Source organism: Carassius carassius, chromosome 46, assembly GCF_963082965.1.
Source record: "Carassius carassius chromosome 46, fCarCar2.1, whole genome shotgun sequence".
NCBI lineage: Eukaryota > Metazoa > Chordata > Actinopteri > Cypriniformes > Cyprinidae > Carassius > Carassius carassius.
The window spans coordinates 26,382,787-26,401,761 of record NC_081800.1 but is presented as its reverse complement, the minus strand read 5'-3'; the positions used below and the strand labels follow the sequence as shown (position 1 = coordinate 26,401,761).

Below are 18,975 nucleotides of genomic sequence, written 5' to 3'. Positions count from 1 at the left end.
ACGATAATGCAATGATGATGACATTAAACTTCAGTATGCAATAATATACCACTTTTAAACAACTCAAAAAGTCGACTATTTTACCCTATTGAACACTTATAACATGGCATTTTAAATTCCTCAAACATATTTCCCTATGAATACATTCTTAAAGGGACGTTACACACACAAAAAAATGCTGAAAATGAACTCTGAGATGAGTTTGTGTCTTCATCAGGTTTGTAGAAATGTAGCATTGCATCAGTGTCTCATCAATGGATGCTCTGCAGTGAATGGGTGCCGTCAGAATGAGAGTCCAAACAGCTGATAAAAACATCACAATAATCCACACCACTTCAGTCCACCAGTTAACATCTGGAGAACACAAAATATGAAACAAATCCAGCATTAAGTGTATTTAACTCAAATAAATAGAGTCCATAATCCATAATAACACTTCCTCCAGTGAAAAAGAGCATCTGCTGTTGTTTTGTTGGAAACAATCTCTTTAAGAGTGTAGAACACACACACACACACACACACACACAAATTCAAAAACTTTTCACATGATTCGATTATTTTACCTGCAAGTCAGCCAGGTGTCTTTTTTTGGATTTGTTTTTGTATGTAAATACAGAAGGATAATGCTTGAATATGGGGATCTGAGCTCAAACAATCAAGAACCTGTAAACAACAACAATACATTTACTGGGCAACCAAAAGTGCATGAGATATTAAGATTTGATATCCACACTTGAATGCAAAATGAATTGATGTATTTATTATTCCACAGCAGCGTTGCGTTCATATTATAATTGAAACGTCCATCATCTAATAAATGAAATCTCAATGGGTGGTGCAGGCTGGATGCTGGTTAAATGTTATTATCAAAATAAACTTTATGACATATTTAAAAATCATAGATGCAGCTGCAGTTCATCAGACGCTCTGAAGAAATGAAGCATTACATAACGCGATAAAATAAGACTCATTTACCGTATGATCACGATCTTACATTGCTTGCATACATGCATTTCTCATCTAAAGCGAACACTTTTCACTCATATTAGCTATATGAACGTGCACGAGCGTAATAAATGATCTGCTTTTGACTGTCAGATCGATTAAGCAAGACATTAGATGCATGCAGGAAGACTGTAGGCTATGCATCTGTGTCGCTGTCCGCGGTGCTGAAGGCTCTGAATGCTGCATCTGGAAGCAGTTTCCTTTACAAAACATCAGGAAAAGGGAGCAAAGTGAAGTCACGCGACAGATGGGTGTAGATGCATAACAGAGGCTTGATATTTGACATATTTCCTGTTACAAGTCATTTGAATCTCTAAAATGCCAACCACTGTGCATGGCTCGTTTGTGGTTAAAAGTCTGCTATATCCGCATTGCACGGGATTTCAGCGTGCATTCTTTGTCTCGCTGTTGCTGTTCATCGTTTTAACCCATAAGATCATCAAATGTCACCCGAGGCTATTTCACTTTGACACTGTTCCACTGCGAACATAATGGCCGCCTGTCATTCACAAACACCCCTCATTTTTCCGCATTGGTCTTCAGGAAAGTCGCCGCTACGTCACGCCCCGTGCCCATTTTCGGAGGGGAACCCCGTCACATCCTCTGTCCATATTTGGGCAAGAGCTGTCTGGAGTCAGCACACGGCGGGGAATCCTCCTGCAGACGTAGATAAGCGGTGGGCGGAGCTTTGGCGGAGCCGAACGGTATAAAAGAGGGATGAGGAATTCCAGTACACGAATCGACGGAGATCAGAACCTGACGGAAGCCTTAACTGGGAATCCCAAAGCAGGATTGCCATTCGGAAATAATTCCTTGTGGATTTTGAGCTATTTTTACATCGACATGATGCTGAACACCGTGGACTTCAGCGCTTTGGATCTGCTTTGCGCTCAAACCCTTCCTTTTGAGGAGCAATCCAACGTTCAGAATCAACCTGATGCTGGTGAGCACTGGGTTTAATCTTATTAATATTAAACTATGTTCGAATTATTAACTCCTAATGAAAAAGCACCGCTTCTCTTGATAAAAGATTAAACTGCATGCAATGCATATAATATAATGTATTTTAAAAATGCACTTTTGGTTTGGATTCAATCCTGATGCAGTGAGTCAACAGCAGTCGCTTATGTAACGCATCTCTTTTCTCTTTCCTCGCAGCGTGTGGGTTGTTAAAGCCTAAAGCTGAGCCGCTGGACACCGGTTTCCCCGATTGCACCAACGATGGCTTTCCGCCGTCGCCGCTCACCTACACCGGGAGCTTCTACACGGAGACCGGACCGTGCAGCGCGGACGCGCTTCTCAGCATCCTCACGGAGATCGTCGGCATCTCCGACCACTTCTCCGGGAACTCTCGCGGAAGCGCGCTGTCGCGGCATGAGTCGCTGCTATCCACCGGGAGCTCGCTGGGTTCACCGGAGTCAATGAGCAACGACTCATCTGACGAATTCACGGATGTGAACACCTGCCCGGCGATCAAGAGCGAGTTTGGCAGCAGCTGTAATGGTGGCGATCTGTTCGATGGCTTCATTTCTCACGAGCCTTCAGACCTGGATGACATCATTGACCTGCTCTCTCCATTGGGTCCCGAGACCGACTCGGTTATGGACACGTGGATCAAGCAAGAGCCGCTGGAACAAGCGAGCGCGCTGAACTTCATGCCCAACTTCCAGATTCCCGTCACAGCGCATGAAAACAGCCTCTATAGAACCATCTCGTATCCGTGCGCAACGACCGCGCTCCTTGACTCGCTACTCGCCACCAACACGCGGAGCGCTAAACCGCGCGCCAGGAAGGGCGCGGCGCGCGAGAAGCCCTTTTCCTGCCCGGTTGAGAACTGCGAGCGCCGCTTCTCGCGCTCCGATGAGCTCAACCGTCACGTCCGCATCCACACCGGCCACAAGCCCTTCCAGTGCCGCGTCTGCCTGCGCTGCTTCAGCCGAAGCGACCACCTCACCACCCACATGCGCACGCACACCGGCGAGAAACCGTTCTCCTGCGACGTGTGCGGGCGTCGCTTCGCGCGCAGCGACGAGAGGAAGCGGCACGGACGCGTGCATCTTAAGCAGCACGAGAGGATGCAGCAGAAGACGGAGCTCCTGGCGGCCGCGTGCGCGTTTCCCCTCCCCGGTCTCGTGTGAGCGCGCGGAGCGTCCTGTTGGTTCCGTTCTACCCGAAGTTTATGCTTGCGTCGCGGCGCAGCTCATCCGCCAGAGCAGATCTGCGGTCCGAAAACTGGAAGAGTCGAAGTCTATAATCAAGACTGAAGCAAGCTTGGCATGCGAGTGAAAGCTTAAAAACTCGTTGTCTGCAAAGCAAGACATCTTTCAGCACTTCCGGTGGACAGCGCCTCAAAGTTTCAGTCGCACAAAACCATGCTTTTCTACCTGCGCTGACGTCGAAAACATTGATCACTCAAACCTCAGATGTTGTTTATGAAATGTCCTGCATGTCTTGATGTGAACGTGCACTTGTTACCACGCTGGCATGCGACACACGTTGTATTTTGATACATCACTTTATAAAGCACACGAAAAGAGCTCTATATATTTGTACGTTATTGATTGTACTTTTGTATCGTCGATTTTCAAGAGAGTATACGAAGAATCTATCTTATAGATTTTCATAAGTGACTGTATTCCACTTTTGACAGTAGAATTTGTCTGGTTGGTTCTTGGGAACCTGAAGCGCTAGAGTATTTAAAACTTCAACATCGTAGTTGAGTTGCAGTAGCACACGTGGATGTGCAGATTGGCCTCCTGAGGTCGTTTCGATATTATTGTCTATTTGCCTTTGAAAACTGTTCTCGTGCAATGAAACGTTGTCAAACGCCTTGTGAATATTTGAGGCTACTAAATGTTTCAAATAAATCTTTGTTTACTGACATCATTCTGAGTCTTTAATGCTTATGTAAACACACATGCATTATATCCTCAAACTAGCTCCAGATTTTTGCACACGACTACTTATTATTTACTAGTGCTACTTTCCGTATATTGTACAATAATAATAAATAGGTCAAAATAAAAAAAAATAATAATAATGAAATAAGCATGTCCCAACTTCTGGTGTGTAAGCCAAACATAATAAAAACTTTCATACTAGGAACATATTGATGGAAATAAATCGTTTTTATTTTGTACTTTTCCTATACTGTAGTAATTAAACAAATCTTGTGATTAAATTTTCATACAGGCAATACAATAAATACATATATAAATATAATAATATTATGATATGCAATAAAATAAATATAATTAAATGAAATATATTTTAGACTTTTTGCATGAATTAAACAAATGCGATAATTCAGATTTCAAACAGCCAAATAATAAATAAATTGTTTTCTTTTTTATACTGTTAAAAATATTGAAAAATAATTTCACGCTGTAGGTTTGATGTTTTGTAGTAAATATACAAATATTCAGATTTAACTTTAATATATGTTCGCTATTATTACCTTGAATATAAAGTGTTTTTTACTTTCCATTTGGTCGTTTTCATATTAACGACATGTCAGTCTAGCGCCATCTATTGGTGGACAATTAAATACCTCACATCTGTCTCTCTTTCACACACACACACACACACACACAGAGAGAGAGAGAGAGAGAAAGAGAGAACCCAGTGACAGTATATCAACTCACTCTATGTAATATATTGTATAGAAAACATAGCTTATGTACGATCTTTTACATCTCAAAGATACTGCATTCAAACATGTATAAGCACATATTTAATGTATTATAATTATGGACACAATTGCAGCGTATTTTAATCAAACCAGTTGTTCTCAGTATAAACACACTGGCGGACCTTCAGCACCACGAGTGCGTGGACAGCGCCGCGTGCTCGACGCAACGTAACGCGCGCGCCCCCACATTAATGCATTTTCTTTACCGCTCTATTTCACGTTCCTCGTGCAGGGAGTGACGTCAGAGGCGACCAGAGCGGCTGCTCGTGCTCGATGAAGTCGAGTTCAGCGGGTCTGTGGAAGACAAGGGTCCAGACAGAGTGAAGGCAGGACGCGCCAGACGTCTGGGAAGCTGGAGAACTGGTGGGTTTGCGTGCATGAAAACTAACAGAATAATATTTACCTGCTTTATAATGCACGTTCGTTTGAATAAATGCTTATGGATGATGCACGTGAGGATGTTGGGCTGGGTCGCGTGACACACACACATTCCGATACAAGACCAGACCGAACTGATGCACTTTCACTGATGGCGCGCGTGTAGATGTTTCTCTAGATAATAACTGCATCATAAAACATGTAAATGAGAAAGGATGAGCAGGAGACTGTGCGTTTGTATAATCGATGCACACATGAATATTTCTAGACTGTATTTCATCCTCGCAGTCTTGATGTAGCTTTACTCTGACCGCAGCTTTTGTCTTCATCATATTCAAGCGGAAATAACGCGGAGCGCGCGCACAGTCATGCGTGAAAAATATCTCTTATATCTTTCCCTGAGTGTGCATCTGAACTGGATAAAATAATGCTGAAAACAGAATTTGCACTGGAATGACATTAAAAATTCTTCTTAATTACTCTACGTGAATTATGTATATCCTGATAATGTACATAATATTTTTTATTTACCAGTAGAAGAATATGTTCATGTACTATATGTTAATATGAATTACCAAGAGATGATGGAGGTAGGACACAGTAATGAGAAACCTCACCTTTAGATTCACAGGTATAACAAACAGATACATTTTGACAACTTAGAAGCACTTTGAATGGCAACAAACATGTTGTGATGGAAAGCAGTGCATTAATTATTGATTGAATAAAACTGAAGTTATCATTCCTTTTTTTCTTTTGCAGGTGTGATAATTCTGCAAGAACCTGTTTTGGACTGAAAAGCTCCTGAAATGCCAAAGAAGAGTCTGAATCGCCCCTAAAATGCCCCAAAGTTATTGATACTCCCTGAAACACTTCTCAAAAGCCCCTAAAAAGTTACTTAAATGTCCTTGAAATGCCCAAGAGACTTCTAAAAGCAACCCTTAAATACTCCTTAAGTTACTGAAAGATAGAGTATACTGAAGATACCGAAATAGCCCTTAAACAATCCTAAAAGTTAGTAAAATGGCCTTGAAAGACCCAAGAAGATACTAAAACTCACTGAAATGATTTTAAAATGCCATAAAACTCTCCTATGTTTACTGAAATGCCCCTAAATTCTCTTAAAGGTTACTGAAACACCCTCAAAATGCTCTAGAAGAAACTGAAATACCCCAAAACAATTCCGAAATGCCCAAAAGTTACTGAAATGCCCTCGAAACATCCAGAAGATACTGAAACGCCTTGAAAAACATCTGGAACACACTTAAAACACTCCAATTGTCACTGAAATGCCCCAGAAGATTGAAAAGCCACAAAACACTCCTGAAACACTGCAAAAGTTACTGAAGAGTTCCTGATAAGTTCTTGAAATGCTCCTAAAGTTACTGAAACGTTCCTGAAACGTTCTTGAAATGCTTTTAAAGATACTGAAATGTTCTTGAAATGCTCCCAGTTACTGAAACATTCCTGAAACTTTCTTAAAATGCTCCCAAAGTTACTGAAATGTTCCTGAAACTTTCTTGAAACGCTCCTAAAGTTACGGAAATGTTCTTGAAATGCTCATAAAGTTACGGAAATGTTCCTGAAACTTTCTTGAAACGCTCCTAAAGTTACCGAAATGTTCCTGAAACTTTCTTGAAATGCACCTACAGTTCCTGAAATGTTCTTGAAATGCTTCTAAAATTACTGAAATGTTCCTGAGACATTCTTGACACACCCTTAAAGTTGCAGAAATGTTCCTGAAACTTTCTTAAAAAGCTCCTAAAGTTCCTGAAACGTCCCTGAAATGCTCCTGAACTCTGAATGACCTCACCACTCGACTCTGGAGTTGTTTTTCAAGAGTGTTAGCACATCATTGCAGTATGTCAACCAGCACAGAGCTGCCGTTATGCTGCCCGACCTGCGGAGAGACGTGCGGGTTTGGAGAGCACCTGTCCAGCACCTGTCTGACCCCTCGCCGGAGCTCCGAGGGCGGACTGATGTCCCTGTACGCCCAGCAAGAGACCGAGATCATCAGTCCTCTGCGACTGGAGCTTCTGGATGCCCTGAGTTTGGCCCGTCCACTTCGAAACGTTCTCCTTCAGAGGGACTCACCCACCGTCCTGCCCTCGTCTCTGTCTCCAGTGCTAGCGGTCACCATGAGCTCCAGAGCCGCAGAGGCAGATGCTGGACACGCTGTGGCCCAGCTAGGAGTGCCTTGGCTGGGCAGGCTGGCGCTGGAGGCCCGTCTTCAGCAGCTGGCACTGGAGGTCCAGGAGCGTGTGTCACTCAAACTGGAGGCGCTGCAGGACGAGGTGCAGCGGAGGAGCGTGGAGGTGAGGCGGGCCAGGAGAGAGAGCGAGGGCTTGCACAGAGAGAAGCGGCAGGCGGAAGAGCGGACGGCCGAACTGGAGCGGCAGGTGGATATTTCCGTGGAGATGCTGGCCAGCCTCAGATACAAGCTGAGAGAGAGAGACGAACAACTGCGGCGCAAACAACAGTAAGTGTGTGTGTTGAGATCAGAGATGCACTGAAATGTCAGCAACTGATTGCATTAGTCTGAAATTGCCATGTATGTATACATTTAAAATCACTGACCGGTGTTTAGTTTACTTCTCTGATGGTGTATTTTGACCATGTCAGTGTTTATTTCATGCAGACAATGTGAATTTACTACTATAAAGGTAAACTTGTCAGCTAGGGGTGGGAATCTGTAGGTACCTAAAGAAAAGGTTCGCCAGGTCTGCATAACAAAAACAGCCCAACTGCTTCTCAAAACTATCCCAGTCAGTCGTATTCTGGGAAAGTTCCCCTTGGTCAAAATCGCATTCCGTGGATCGTTTCAACCCAGGTACTAAAGATATAACCCGCAGCAACAATGCAAAAAAGTTCCCCAACTGGCAAGACTTCCTCAAGCTACATTTGATTCTGATTCAGAATCGTTAAAGAGAAAGATGCAATGTATCAGAGAATGTTCAGCACTGTGAACAAAAGTATCAAAATCATCCTAGACGAGTGTCCCGGCTAAGATATATAGGATCTAAAAAGGTTTTGCGCGTTCCAATTCTGTGTGTGTTTTAGGGAAGTGTGTGACCTGGACAGGTTTGTGAGGGACACGGCGCTCCAGGAAGCCACTGCAAAGATCCGTCTGCAGCGCTTCATCGAGGACCTGCTGGAGAGAGCCGAGAGAGCCGAGACGCAGCTGCAGAACCTCTGCGATGATGTCACTTCCCCTCACAGACACCTGGCAGGAAGCAGAGCGTCAGGCTACCAGGTACACAGAGTCTGTTTCCAGATGAAGCAGCTCAGCTTTACTTGATTCTCCATCAATCATGTTTTAGAGTCTCAAATCTGATCCTCAGGATCTTTTGAGGAGCGTTTTTTTCCAGAAGCTTTACTTTCACTGTTCCTCAGCGGAGGAATGATCTTCACAAGCCTCCAGAACATCTCACATCTTCTGAGGAGCCTTGATTTCTTCAGCTCTCAATCACTGTGTTATATGTGCGGATCATTTACATCTCATCTTACTGAGAGACACATTACTGGAGATATAAATATGTGTTTGTGTGTTTGTCAGAGGAGCTACAGCGTGTCTGGGATGAGCAGGAGATCTTCTCGTCTGTCTGATCACAGAGCTGCTCAAAACTACAGGTACATCACTGAACACATCTGTTCAAACGCCTCACAACATGTTTAACAGAATATTGTGTAAAGTCTATAAATGGGTCGTGTCATGCACTTAATGAGAGAGAAGAGTCATCATTTAGATACTAGTATAGTTTTGTTTTAGCTGTGATGTGATCAGCTGCAGTAATGATGTGGTTTGTGACTGATGTGTCTGAGGTTCGAGAGGAGGATGTGCACGCTGTCGGTGGGCTCGGGCGGCTGTGAGGGTCACTGCTCACTCCAACACACACACACTGACCACGATTCAGACCACTGGTCACTTTATACGACAGAATCACAGGACGACACACAGCAACACACTGGATACAGGACCTACAGCTGCATAGGTACAACACACACACACACACACACTCACACACACACACACACACACACTCACACACACACACACACACACACACACACACACACTCACTCTCACACACACACACACACACACACACACACACTCACACACACACACACACACACTCACACACGCACACACACACACGCGCATGCACGCACACTCACACACACACACACACACACTCACACACACACACACACACACTCACACACACACTCACACACACACACACACTCACACACACACACACACACACGCACGCACACTCACACACACACACACACTCACACACACACACACACACACACACTCACACACACTCACACACACACACACACACACTCACACACACACACACACACACACACACTCACACACACACACACACACACTGAGTCATAGGAGAGACATTCAATACACTTTCAATTTTAAATAGTAATAACATTTCACAATTTTTACAGTATTTTTTACCAAATAAATGCAGCCTTGCTCAGCAGAAGAGCCTTAAAAATTAAAGAAATTTAAAAAAACATTTTAAAAAATCACACCAACATTAAAGTTTTTAACACTAATATATACAGTACAGACCAAAAGTTTGGAAACATTACTATTTTTAATGTTTTTGAAAGACGTTTCTTCTGCTCATCAAGCCTGCATTTATTTGATCAGAAATACAGAAAAAACAGTAATATTGTGGAATATTATTACAACTCTAAATAATAGTTTTCTATTTGAATATACTTAAAAAAAAATAATTTATTCCTGTGATGCAAAGCTGAATTTTCAGCATCATTCCTCCAGCCTTCAGTGTCACATGACATCCAGTCTATCACATGATCATTTAGAAATCATTCTAATATTCTGATTTATTATGAGTGTTGAAACAGTTCTGCTGTCTAATATATTTGATCAATAAAAGGTTAAAAAGAACTGCATTTATTCAAAATAAAAAAAAATTCTAATAATATATTTTCTTTACAATCACTTTTTATCAACTTAACACATCCTTGCTGAATAAAAGTATTGATTTTATAAAAAAAAAAAAAAAAAAAGAAAAAAAAATTACTGACCCCAGTATACTTATTCATCAAAGTATCCTAAAAAAGTATCACATGTTCTGAAAAAATATTAAGCAGCAGAACTGTTTCCAACTTTGATAATGAATCATCATATTAGAATGATTTCTAAAGGATCATGTGATAAAGATCCTAAAAATTCAGCTTTGCATCACAGAAATAAATGATCATTTAAAGTATAATACATTTAAAAACAATTATTTTAAATTGTAATAATATTTCACAATATTACAGTTTTTTCTGTATTTTTGATCAAATAAATGCAGGCTTGATGAGCAGAAGAAACTTCTTTCAAAAACATTAAAAATAGTAATGTTTCCAAACTTTTGGTCTGTACTGTATATATATATACATACAAAATAAACATGCAAAAGGTATAGTATATATTTGTATTAATATTTAAGTTAATGTTTGTTATTTCAAGTAACAAAAATGTTTTTAATGTGTCTGTACATGCTACATGCTATATATATATATATACCTACAATTACAAAGAACTATATTCCTTGAGAAGAACTGATTATTGTGTACATTTTCTGAAGTAAACGTAAAAGAGTTTGCATGACTCCGTGGTGTTGGTATGTGGTTGCTAGGGTGATGTGGATGGTTGCTAGGGTGTCTGTTGATGTGCTGATGGTGTTGTTGTTGTGATCAGGTCCAGATCTGCACTGGTGTGTGAACAGAGCCAGTGAATCGGCCGTGTGTTCGGAGCGTCTGCGGCTCACAGCGGCGCTCTTCTGTGTGTTCACGTATCTGGACACGCGCTCGCTGCTCACCGCTGCTGAGGTGTGTGTGTTAGAGATGGGACAGGAGTGTGTGTTATGTGTGCTTTAATGTTGATTATGCAGTGTGTGTGTGTGTGTGTGTTTCAGGTGTGTAAGGATTGGTGCAGTGTTGCACGTCATCCTGCTGTTTGGACCACAGTAACACTGGAAAACGCACGTGTGTCATCGAAGGCAAGAAAACACACACACACACACACACACAAACACACACACACACACACACTTGTTTGTTTCCCCATATTAAGGAGGAGATCTCATAGACTTTGTTTTTCTATCAGGTTGATATATATAGAGCTACATTTCTAGTTTAAGCATTACTTGTTCTTCAAACATTTGTCATTAAATACAACCAGTATCATCTGAATGCAAAGTGACCCACATTTGGTTTTCGACCACTGAATATGGGTCAAATTCAATCATTTGGACTTAGAGCCACATTGAGATCCCCATATCTCTGGGTCTGAACCATATAGGACTTTAAAAATAAAAGACGCCAATAGGAAAGTTAGATAAGAACCAGACTCTAAAGTCTTTTTGAGATATTTTTAACCCTTCTTTAGTTACAGGCATGCAAACTTTGGAAAAATGTATATTTATGGCACTCAGACGGTTATGATTTTGCAAAGAGGCAAACAAGATACATTTCTCGTTTAAGCATTATTTGTTTTTCAGACATTTGTCTTTAAGAGAACAAAGTATAATCTATTCAGAGTTTTTGACCACTGAATATAAACACATTTTAACGATTTGCACATGGAGCCGTTTTGAGATCCCTATATCTCTGAAAATGAACCTTACAGGGCCTAAACAATTAATATTCCAAAGGAAAATTTGTTAAGAACCAACATCTAAAAGGATATTAAGATGTCTTTAGCATTTCTTGAGTTACACCAATCCAAACTTTGGAGAAAACACCCCAAAACAGCTTTTTTCCTAATTTTGAACAGTCACCATTGACGCACAATGCAACAGGTTTTTACTAAAACACTATTTTGATGCTGCCATCTTTCTGAAGTCATTTTAACCCTGTAATCTGGCTCCGAATCTCAGGTGGAAATTGTTAATTTGACCCTCTATGAAACACAAGTGGATAACAAGTGGATAAATAAGTATTTTGGATTTCATCACTAGAAAATCAAACAAATTGTGTGTCAACATCAACAGAAGACAGAAACTCACATCAGTCTTACCTGTTCAGAAGCTGATTTCCATTCATTATTTCCACATACAGGCCTCAAAGAACTTCTGCCTCATATAAATAAAGCTATAACTAATACAAAATCAGCCAGACCTTCAGAGATCACTGTAAGCCACCCTGACCTCGAGTGTGTGTGTGTGTGTGTAGTTCCTGATTAATCTGTCTCAGTGGTGCTGTCAGACTCAGTCTCTCGTTCTTCACAACCTCAAACCTCGATCTCGTGGCAAGGAAGAGAGCAAAGACCAGTACTTACGCAACACCAGGTAAAACACACACACACACACACACACACCCACACATATCTCGCACTTGACGGCCAGTGTACAGTGCTGTGTTGTCAGCTGTGTGTGCGGAACTCTCTGTGTTGAGGGGCGGACTGGAGGCGGGGCTGGAGGCGGTGCTGAAGTCAGGGGGGCGGAGTCTCGTCACTCTGAGCATCTCTCATTGCTCCAACATTCTGACGGACAGGTCGCTGTGGCTGGTCAGCTGTCACTGTCGCTCGCTGCAGTCGCTCACATACAGGTGACATAACATCACACTAACAGATATTAGATATTACATTATTATCAAAATATTGGAGATGCATTTCCTTAGATGATATATTTACATTATTTATAAAAAGTCTAATAGATAGATAGATGAATGGATGGATCATTGACTACTGAACCACATACATTTACATACTTTCCATTTCAATTATTTAATATCTGTAATTTAAATTTAAAATAAGTTTAACTTTAAATCTTTAAGGCCCGGTTTCACAGACATGGCTTAGCATAAGCCAGGAGTAGGCCTTAATGTGTACTAGTTAAACTGGGGCATTTAAGTACCTTTCATGAACGTGTCTTAAAATAAGCTTAGTTAGTCTGAGACTACAGAGTCCTGGAGTAAATTAAGTAAGCTTAAATGAAAACACCTGGGATAGGCCTGATTAAGTTGAGTATAAGCACATGCCGTTGGGCTGATGGTGCTCATAAAAACCTGGAATGGACCAGAAAACATTATTATCGGTGTACATTTTGACACAAAGCAATGGCAGATGCAAAAAGAATTCGTTCCAAAAACTTCAGTGAGTATGAAAAAACACTACTGAAACAAATTTTGACCAACCATCCAGTTATTGAACCTTAAACTGGCTTTAAAACGACAGAATGCAGAGATCAGAAGACAGCGATTTACTACTGGTGGTGGACCACCAAATAAAGACAAAACTGATGAATTGAGTGACTTGCTGTCTGGAATAATACAGCACCAGCAACCTCTGGATGGTATACCAGATGATGATCACTTGAACAGTTCAGATGAAGATCTGAGCACAAATGGTATGTTAGAAAGAAATTGATTTCTTCCTTTGGTACATATATTCCACTCTGTCAATTTTTATTCTTCTTTCATTGTAAGGATCATGTGAATTTATTTGTGCCTCTGTTTTTCCCCACAGAAGAAAGGAATCTGAACGGGTTGGAAAAGCCAGAGCACAGTGAGTGTGTGCCTTCCACATCTGCTCCTGCATCCCTGAGAAAAGATGCTGCCACCACCTTTCAGCAGAGAACAAGCAAGATGACCATCCATGAAAAGTTAGCCAGAGAATTTCATGAGGAAAAAATGAAATATCTGAAGGAAGAACATGAAATAAAAATGAGAATTCTACAGGTTGAATTGGATATGAAGTTGGAAGAAAGAGGTATGATCCAAAAACGATACAGTAAGGAGGCAATTGTGATTACCAGCCATGGTGAACAATATGATGTATAAACAATAAAAACAAAAATAAACATTTTGTCATTTAGATATTCATGACTGAGTGTATTTAAACAACCACAAACTACATTTTCAACCAGTATTGGTTTAGTAATTTTTTTTAATTTTGCGGCACACTATTTTAATTTTGTACAGAACAAAAATTATCAAGGCAAAATAAGGCATAATGAATACATTCCATATTGAAATACATCTCATCTAACTGAAGTGCTGCAATGTGAAAGCAACTCTGTGTGCAAGTCCTCGTTGGTCACTGGCTGCCTCAGTCATGGGCACATCTGCTTCATCGTCATCTTCCATTGGAGGATCAGGACAGCAGCGCTGCTTCAGGTAGTTGTGCAGCACCGCTGTAGCAATGATGACCTTGCAGCATCTCCTTGGCCTGAAGCGAAGAGTATTACATAAACACTGGAATCGATTTTTCCATATTCCAAACATGCGTTCAACCATGCCTCTTGTTCGGATATGAGCTCTGTTGTATCTTTGCTGCTCAGCTGTTGTGGGATTTATGTATGGAGTGAATAAAAAGTTACTCTGACCATATCCACTGTCACCAAGTAGAAGTCCACTATACTGTCCACTCTGAAACTGAGCACATAATGAAGAGTTGACAAAAATCCTTGAATCGTGAGTTGAACCTTTCCAGCGCGCAACAATGTTTGAAAACTCTAAATTAGGTGTGCATACACCCTGAACGTTGATAGAAAACCAGTTCTTACGGTTCCTGTACTCCTCAGCATCAGGGGTTGATGGACACTTGACAGGAACATGACATCCATCTATACAGCCAATGACACCTGGGAAGTGCCCATATTCATAGAATTGCACTTTATATTTGGCTTGGTCAGCAGCATCAGGAAACTTTATGTAAAGACTCCTCAGTTCACAAATGGCTCTGCTGACTTTGTGAACTATTCTACACACAATTGCTTTATTGGCACCACACAAATCACCAGTTTCACGGTGAAAGGTCCCGGACGCAAAAAACCTCAGTGTGAGCAGAACTTGGAGAGAAATGGGTAAAGGCCTTCCTCTCAGAGACAGACAGGAAAGTCTAGGCTCAAGCAAAGATATTATCTCCACTGCATTTTCCTTGGACATACGAAAGCGGTCTTGAAAAGCTGTGTCATCAAAGTAATGTAATGGATCACTCCTATCCACAAGTACTCTGGCTGGCCTCTGTTGTGCATGTTGGTTTTCATTTAGATATTCCAAATATTCCATGCTCCCTCACAAACAGTACTAAGCAGGAGTTAAACCTGCCTCTTTGAAGGATTAATTTAAGATTCAATTTAGTCATAGACTAGCTATAATCCTTCCTCTTGCAATCGGCTTTGTTTAATCCAGAACAGGCTAAATCTTTGACTATTTTAATATATATCTGTGCAAGTCGCTTTGAGTTAAGACAGCTCAAGTGGGCAGTTTAGTCTGGGACTAGGCTTAAGCCATGTCTGTGAAACCGGGCCCTAGTGTTTCATTTTAATTATCATTTTAATAGATTTAAATTTTACATTGTTTTAATTTATTTTTTAGTCAGCATTTTATTTTAATTATCTTTCATTTAAATTCATTATTAACATTTGACATTGTCTTAGTTAATTTTTAGTATGTGTTTTATTTAGTTTTTTCATTTAAATTATATAAATGTTATATAATTATGAAAAAATTTGTAGTGTTTCATTTTAAGTGTTATTTTAATTAAATTTTTTGTACTTTATTTTTTAAGTAAGCATTTTATTTTAATTATCTCTAATAATTAAGATTTTTAGTACGCTTTGTCTTTAATTTAAATTATTTTTTTAAATTGTACATTATTATGATTTAATTTTAATTGCTTAATTTCAATTGTTTTTACGTTAAATTATTTAAAAATTAATGTTATTTAAATTAAATAAATTATTTGAACTAAGTCTGATTTACATATTTATTATTATTTTTATAGTAATTATGATATATTTCACATGCACCTTCAGTATTTTTCAGGAAATGTTACTCTTTTGGTCAGTGCCGATCCTGACCTCCCTGGGGCCCTAAGCAAAATTCTGCTAAGGGGCCCTCTAACTGACCCGTGACGCCGTGAGCTATGTAAACCATTTGCCATTGCCACACAGTCACACCTGACACTTCAGTGATCCCAATACAATCCTCCCTCCTTTAAACAAAACAGTCGACAATATAGAACAACAATATAGAACAGAATGAGGTTCAAACAAACAATATTTATTGAATAGAGTATTTCCTATAGAATATTAAGATAACAAGTGAATATTATTAAGTAAGTGAATATTAACGTAAACATAAATAAGAAGAAAACTAAATTGGAAAAATCATATATCTATATAACTATATATCTATATCTATATATATCTATATATACATTTATATAATTAATATTACTATTGTTGTGGTTGTTGATGATAATAATAACTATATAATAATAAAATACTCAAAATATATAAAGTCATTTATTATAAATTACATAATCTTACAGAAACAGGAGAGATAAAACTCAGTCCTCATAAAGTCTGTTAAGACGGGGGGCCAATCTGCTGAGTCATTTGGTGGAGCGGCAACTGTTCTATTTGGGTCTGAGCTGCTTGTATCTGCTGCTGGCTGTACACCTCTGGTTGTGCTAGTACTGACTGAGGCTGCCTGTACTTCACCTGGGTCTGTCACTGTGTTCGTACTTTCTGAAGACGGCTGTTCTGGGTCTGTGCTAGTACTGGCTGAGGCTGGATGTGTATCAACTGAGTCTGTGCTTGTACTGGCTGATGGTCCAGCATCTCCTCTACTGACAAACTTAAGCATAGCACCTGCAAATTATAGATAACTCGTTTTATAAGCTGCATCAGACCCATTCAAACTGGCTCCCAATTTTCTTTTATACATTTTCAAATATAAAATACTATTTATACTATGGCTTGGCTCTTGTAATATTTAACTAGTGAACTAGTTATGCAGATATCAATAATCCCTGTGAGTGATGACATCATTGATATCAAGAATGAACTTTTGTACAAGTTAACATGTAATTCCTGATATCAAAAATAGACATTGGTAGATAAAAATGAAACTAAGTATTACTATTAGCTATTAGTATTAATATTATTAGTATTAGCTATTATTGACTAACTATTAGTAAAAATAATCAAGAATTCACATTGCAAATAGTAAAAAAATGTAATGCTTGATATCAAAAATGCATAAGCTGTGAATGAATAAAAGCTAAAATGGCTTGCCATAGCATGTTAAAGGTTTTTTTTATTTTTGTAATATATATGGTGAAGCAATTCTTGATTTATGGTTATTATTAACTGAGGGATGTGCATCCACACATTGACCAGTATGTCCCGCTAATCAACATTTTAAATTCAATATAGCCTATAAATCAAGTCAATCACTGTCAAATTATCAATACATTGCTTTCCATCTTGCATAATTAGTGCAGTGCAGTTGTATAGCGTTTTTAACTACACATTGACTGAGACTAGATAATCAGTGTCTTGTTTTAAAAGTATGTATGTATAATGTGCACTTTTGATGAGGAGTGCCATCATTCACGCCCATATATTGTACAGTCTGTCTGGTCTCCACATATATTTCTGCTTGAAAAATGCGCATTTCATTTCGTGCATGCGCATATGAACGCATGATAACACGCGACGCGGTTATCTTTTCCGAGCTGCAGTAAACAAACACCGTTGCACTTTGTCGTTTATCAAAAACAAACGTAATAAATAATTGTATTTTACTCTCACTTTTGTCAGGCACAAAGTGATGCAAGAGATGCACTGCCTGCCTGTCCAGCTAGGTTAGGAAGACCGAAAAAAGACAACAGAAATGCACATAAACTCAAGTATAAACTTTACTTTGTTGACCTCAAACTTAGAGAGGAGAGAAGACAAGTTTACCTGATTGTTGTTCCCGCAGTTCACTTTCATGGGTTTTTTTTTTTTCCTCTTTTCGTGACCAGAGGATAGTTTCGCCTCATTTTGTCATGGATGTTGTAAACATTAATTGACGGTGACGTAACGCGCTATGACACGAGGAGGAGGCGGGGCCTTGAGTAATTTGCGGGGCCCTACGCAGCTTGCGTAGTGAGCGTATAGGGCTGATCGGCTCTGCTTTTGGTAAAAGTCAAATAACAGCTTCCTCATGACTGTGGTGTTGTTCTGGTGTTTTCAGGAGTGATTCGGATCCGGTGGGACAGGAGGTGATCTGGGCTCTGGGAGCGGGATGCAGGGACATCACGACGCTCCGGATCACTCCTCTACAGCCGTGGTGAGGATCCGTCTCTTTAAATCTGTCACCGTTGATCACATGACCACTGATGTCCTGTCTCGGTGTCCTCCAGCCTGCAGCCTGGTCGCTTCGGTAACCGCTGCTTGCAGACGATTGGCCGCTGCTGGCCGAACCTGTGTCGGGTGGGTGTGGGCGGGGCCAGCTGCGGCCTGCAGGGAGTGGCCTCTCTGGGTGAGTGACAGGTGATGTGTGAGTGAGGTGAGATCTGACCGCGGTTCAGCGTTCCTCATCTGTGTCTGCAGTGAGGAGCTGTGTGAACCTGTGTGAGCTGGAGCTGGATCACATGAGTGAAGTGAACCAGGAGTCAGCGGCGGAGATCTGCAGAGACGGACTCCAGCAGCTGCACACGCTCAGCTTCATCTCCACACCTGTCACCTCCAGAGCCCTTCTGCACTTCAGCAGTGAGCATCTCAGTTCACAAACACTTGACATTTTCTAAATGAAATTTTACTGCTTTTTGTATATATTTTTTTATTTTACATTTGTTTATTTTAATTATACAGTATAAGTTTTAGGTGTTGTATAATACAATTTTTGTATATAAAATGATTAAAATGTTTTATAAATTATTTTTATTTAAAATTTCATATGTAATTATGGTTTTAGTAAATGTTTTTTTATTATTTTAAAATTATTATTTTAGTTATACATTAATATGATCTATTTAATTTTTAGTAGGTGATTTATAATTATGTTTATTTTAAATTATTTGTCAACATTTTACATTTTCATGCTTTAATTTTGAGTCTTTTATTTTAATTGTT

At 40.0% G+C, this 18,975-nt stretch overlaps 2 protein-coding genes across 2 annotated transcripts in view; both read left to right on the top strand.

Annotated features, from left to right (window-relative positions):
* Positions 1-1,712: 1,712 nt before the first annotated feature.
* Positions 1,713-3,888, top strand: LOC132129532 (early growth response protein 1-B-like). The gene is made up of 2 exons (XM_059541161.1): positions 1,713-1,948; positions 2,164-3,888. The coding sequence occupies exons 1-2, from the start codon at positions 1,723-1,725 to the stop codon at positions 3,141-3,143; spliced, it is 1,206 nt and encodes a 401-aa protein (XP_059397144.1). The 5' UTR covers positions 1,713-1,722; the 3' UTR covers positions 3,144-3,888.
* Positions 3,889-6,738: 2,850 nt separating this feature from the next.
* Positions 6,739-18,975, top strand: part of LOC132129559 (F-box only protein 41-like) — a 13,240-nt gene continuing 1,003 nt past the window's right edge. The window contains exons 1-11 of the mRNA XM_059541183.1: positions 6,739-7,553; positions 8,135-8,327; positions 8,631-8,704; positions 8,897-9,066; positions 10,821-10,951; positions 11,038-11,121; positions 12,296-12,411; positions 12,518-12,670; positions 18,095-18,190; positions 18,264-18,382; positions 18,454-18,612. Coding sequence (XP_059397166.1) covers positions 6,937-7,553; positions 8,135-8,327; positions 8,631-8,704; positions 8,897-9,066; positions 10,821-10,951; positions 11,038-11,121; positions 12,296-12,411; positions 12,518-12,670; positions 18,095-18,190; positions 18,264-18,382; positions 18,454-18,612 — 1,912 coding nt within the window. The 5' untranslated portion in view covers positions 6,739-6,936. The remainder of the gene's footprint in view (positions 7,554-8,134; positions 8,328-8,630; positions 8,705-8,896; positions 9,067-10,820; positions 10,952-11,037; positions 11,122-12,295; positions 12,412-12,517; positions 12,671-18,094; positions 18,191-18,263; positions 18,383-18,453; positions 18,613-18,975) is intronic.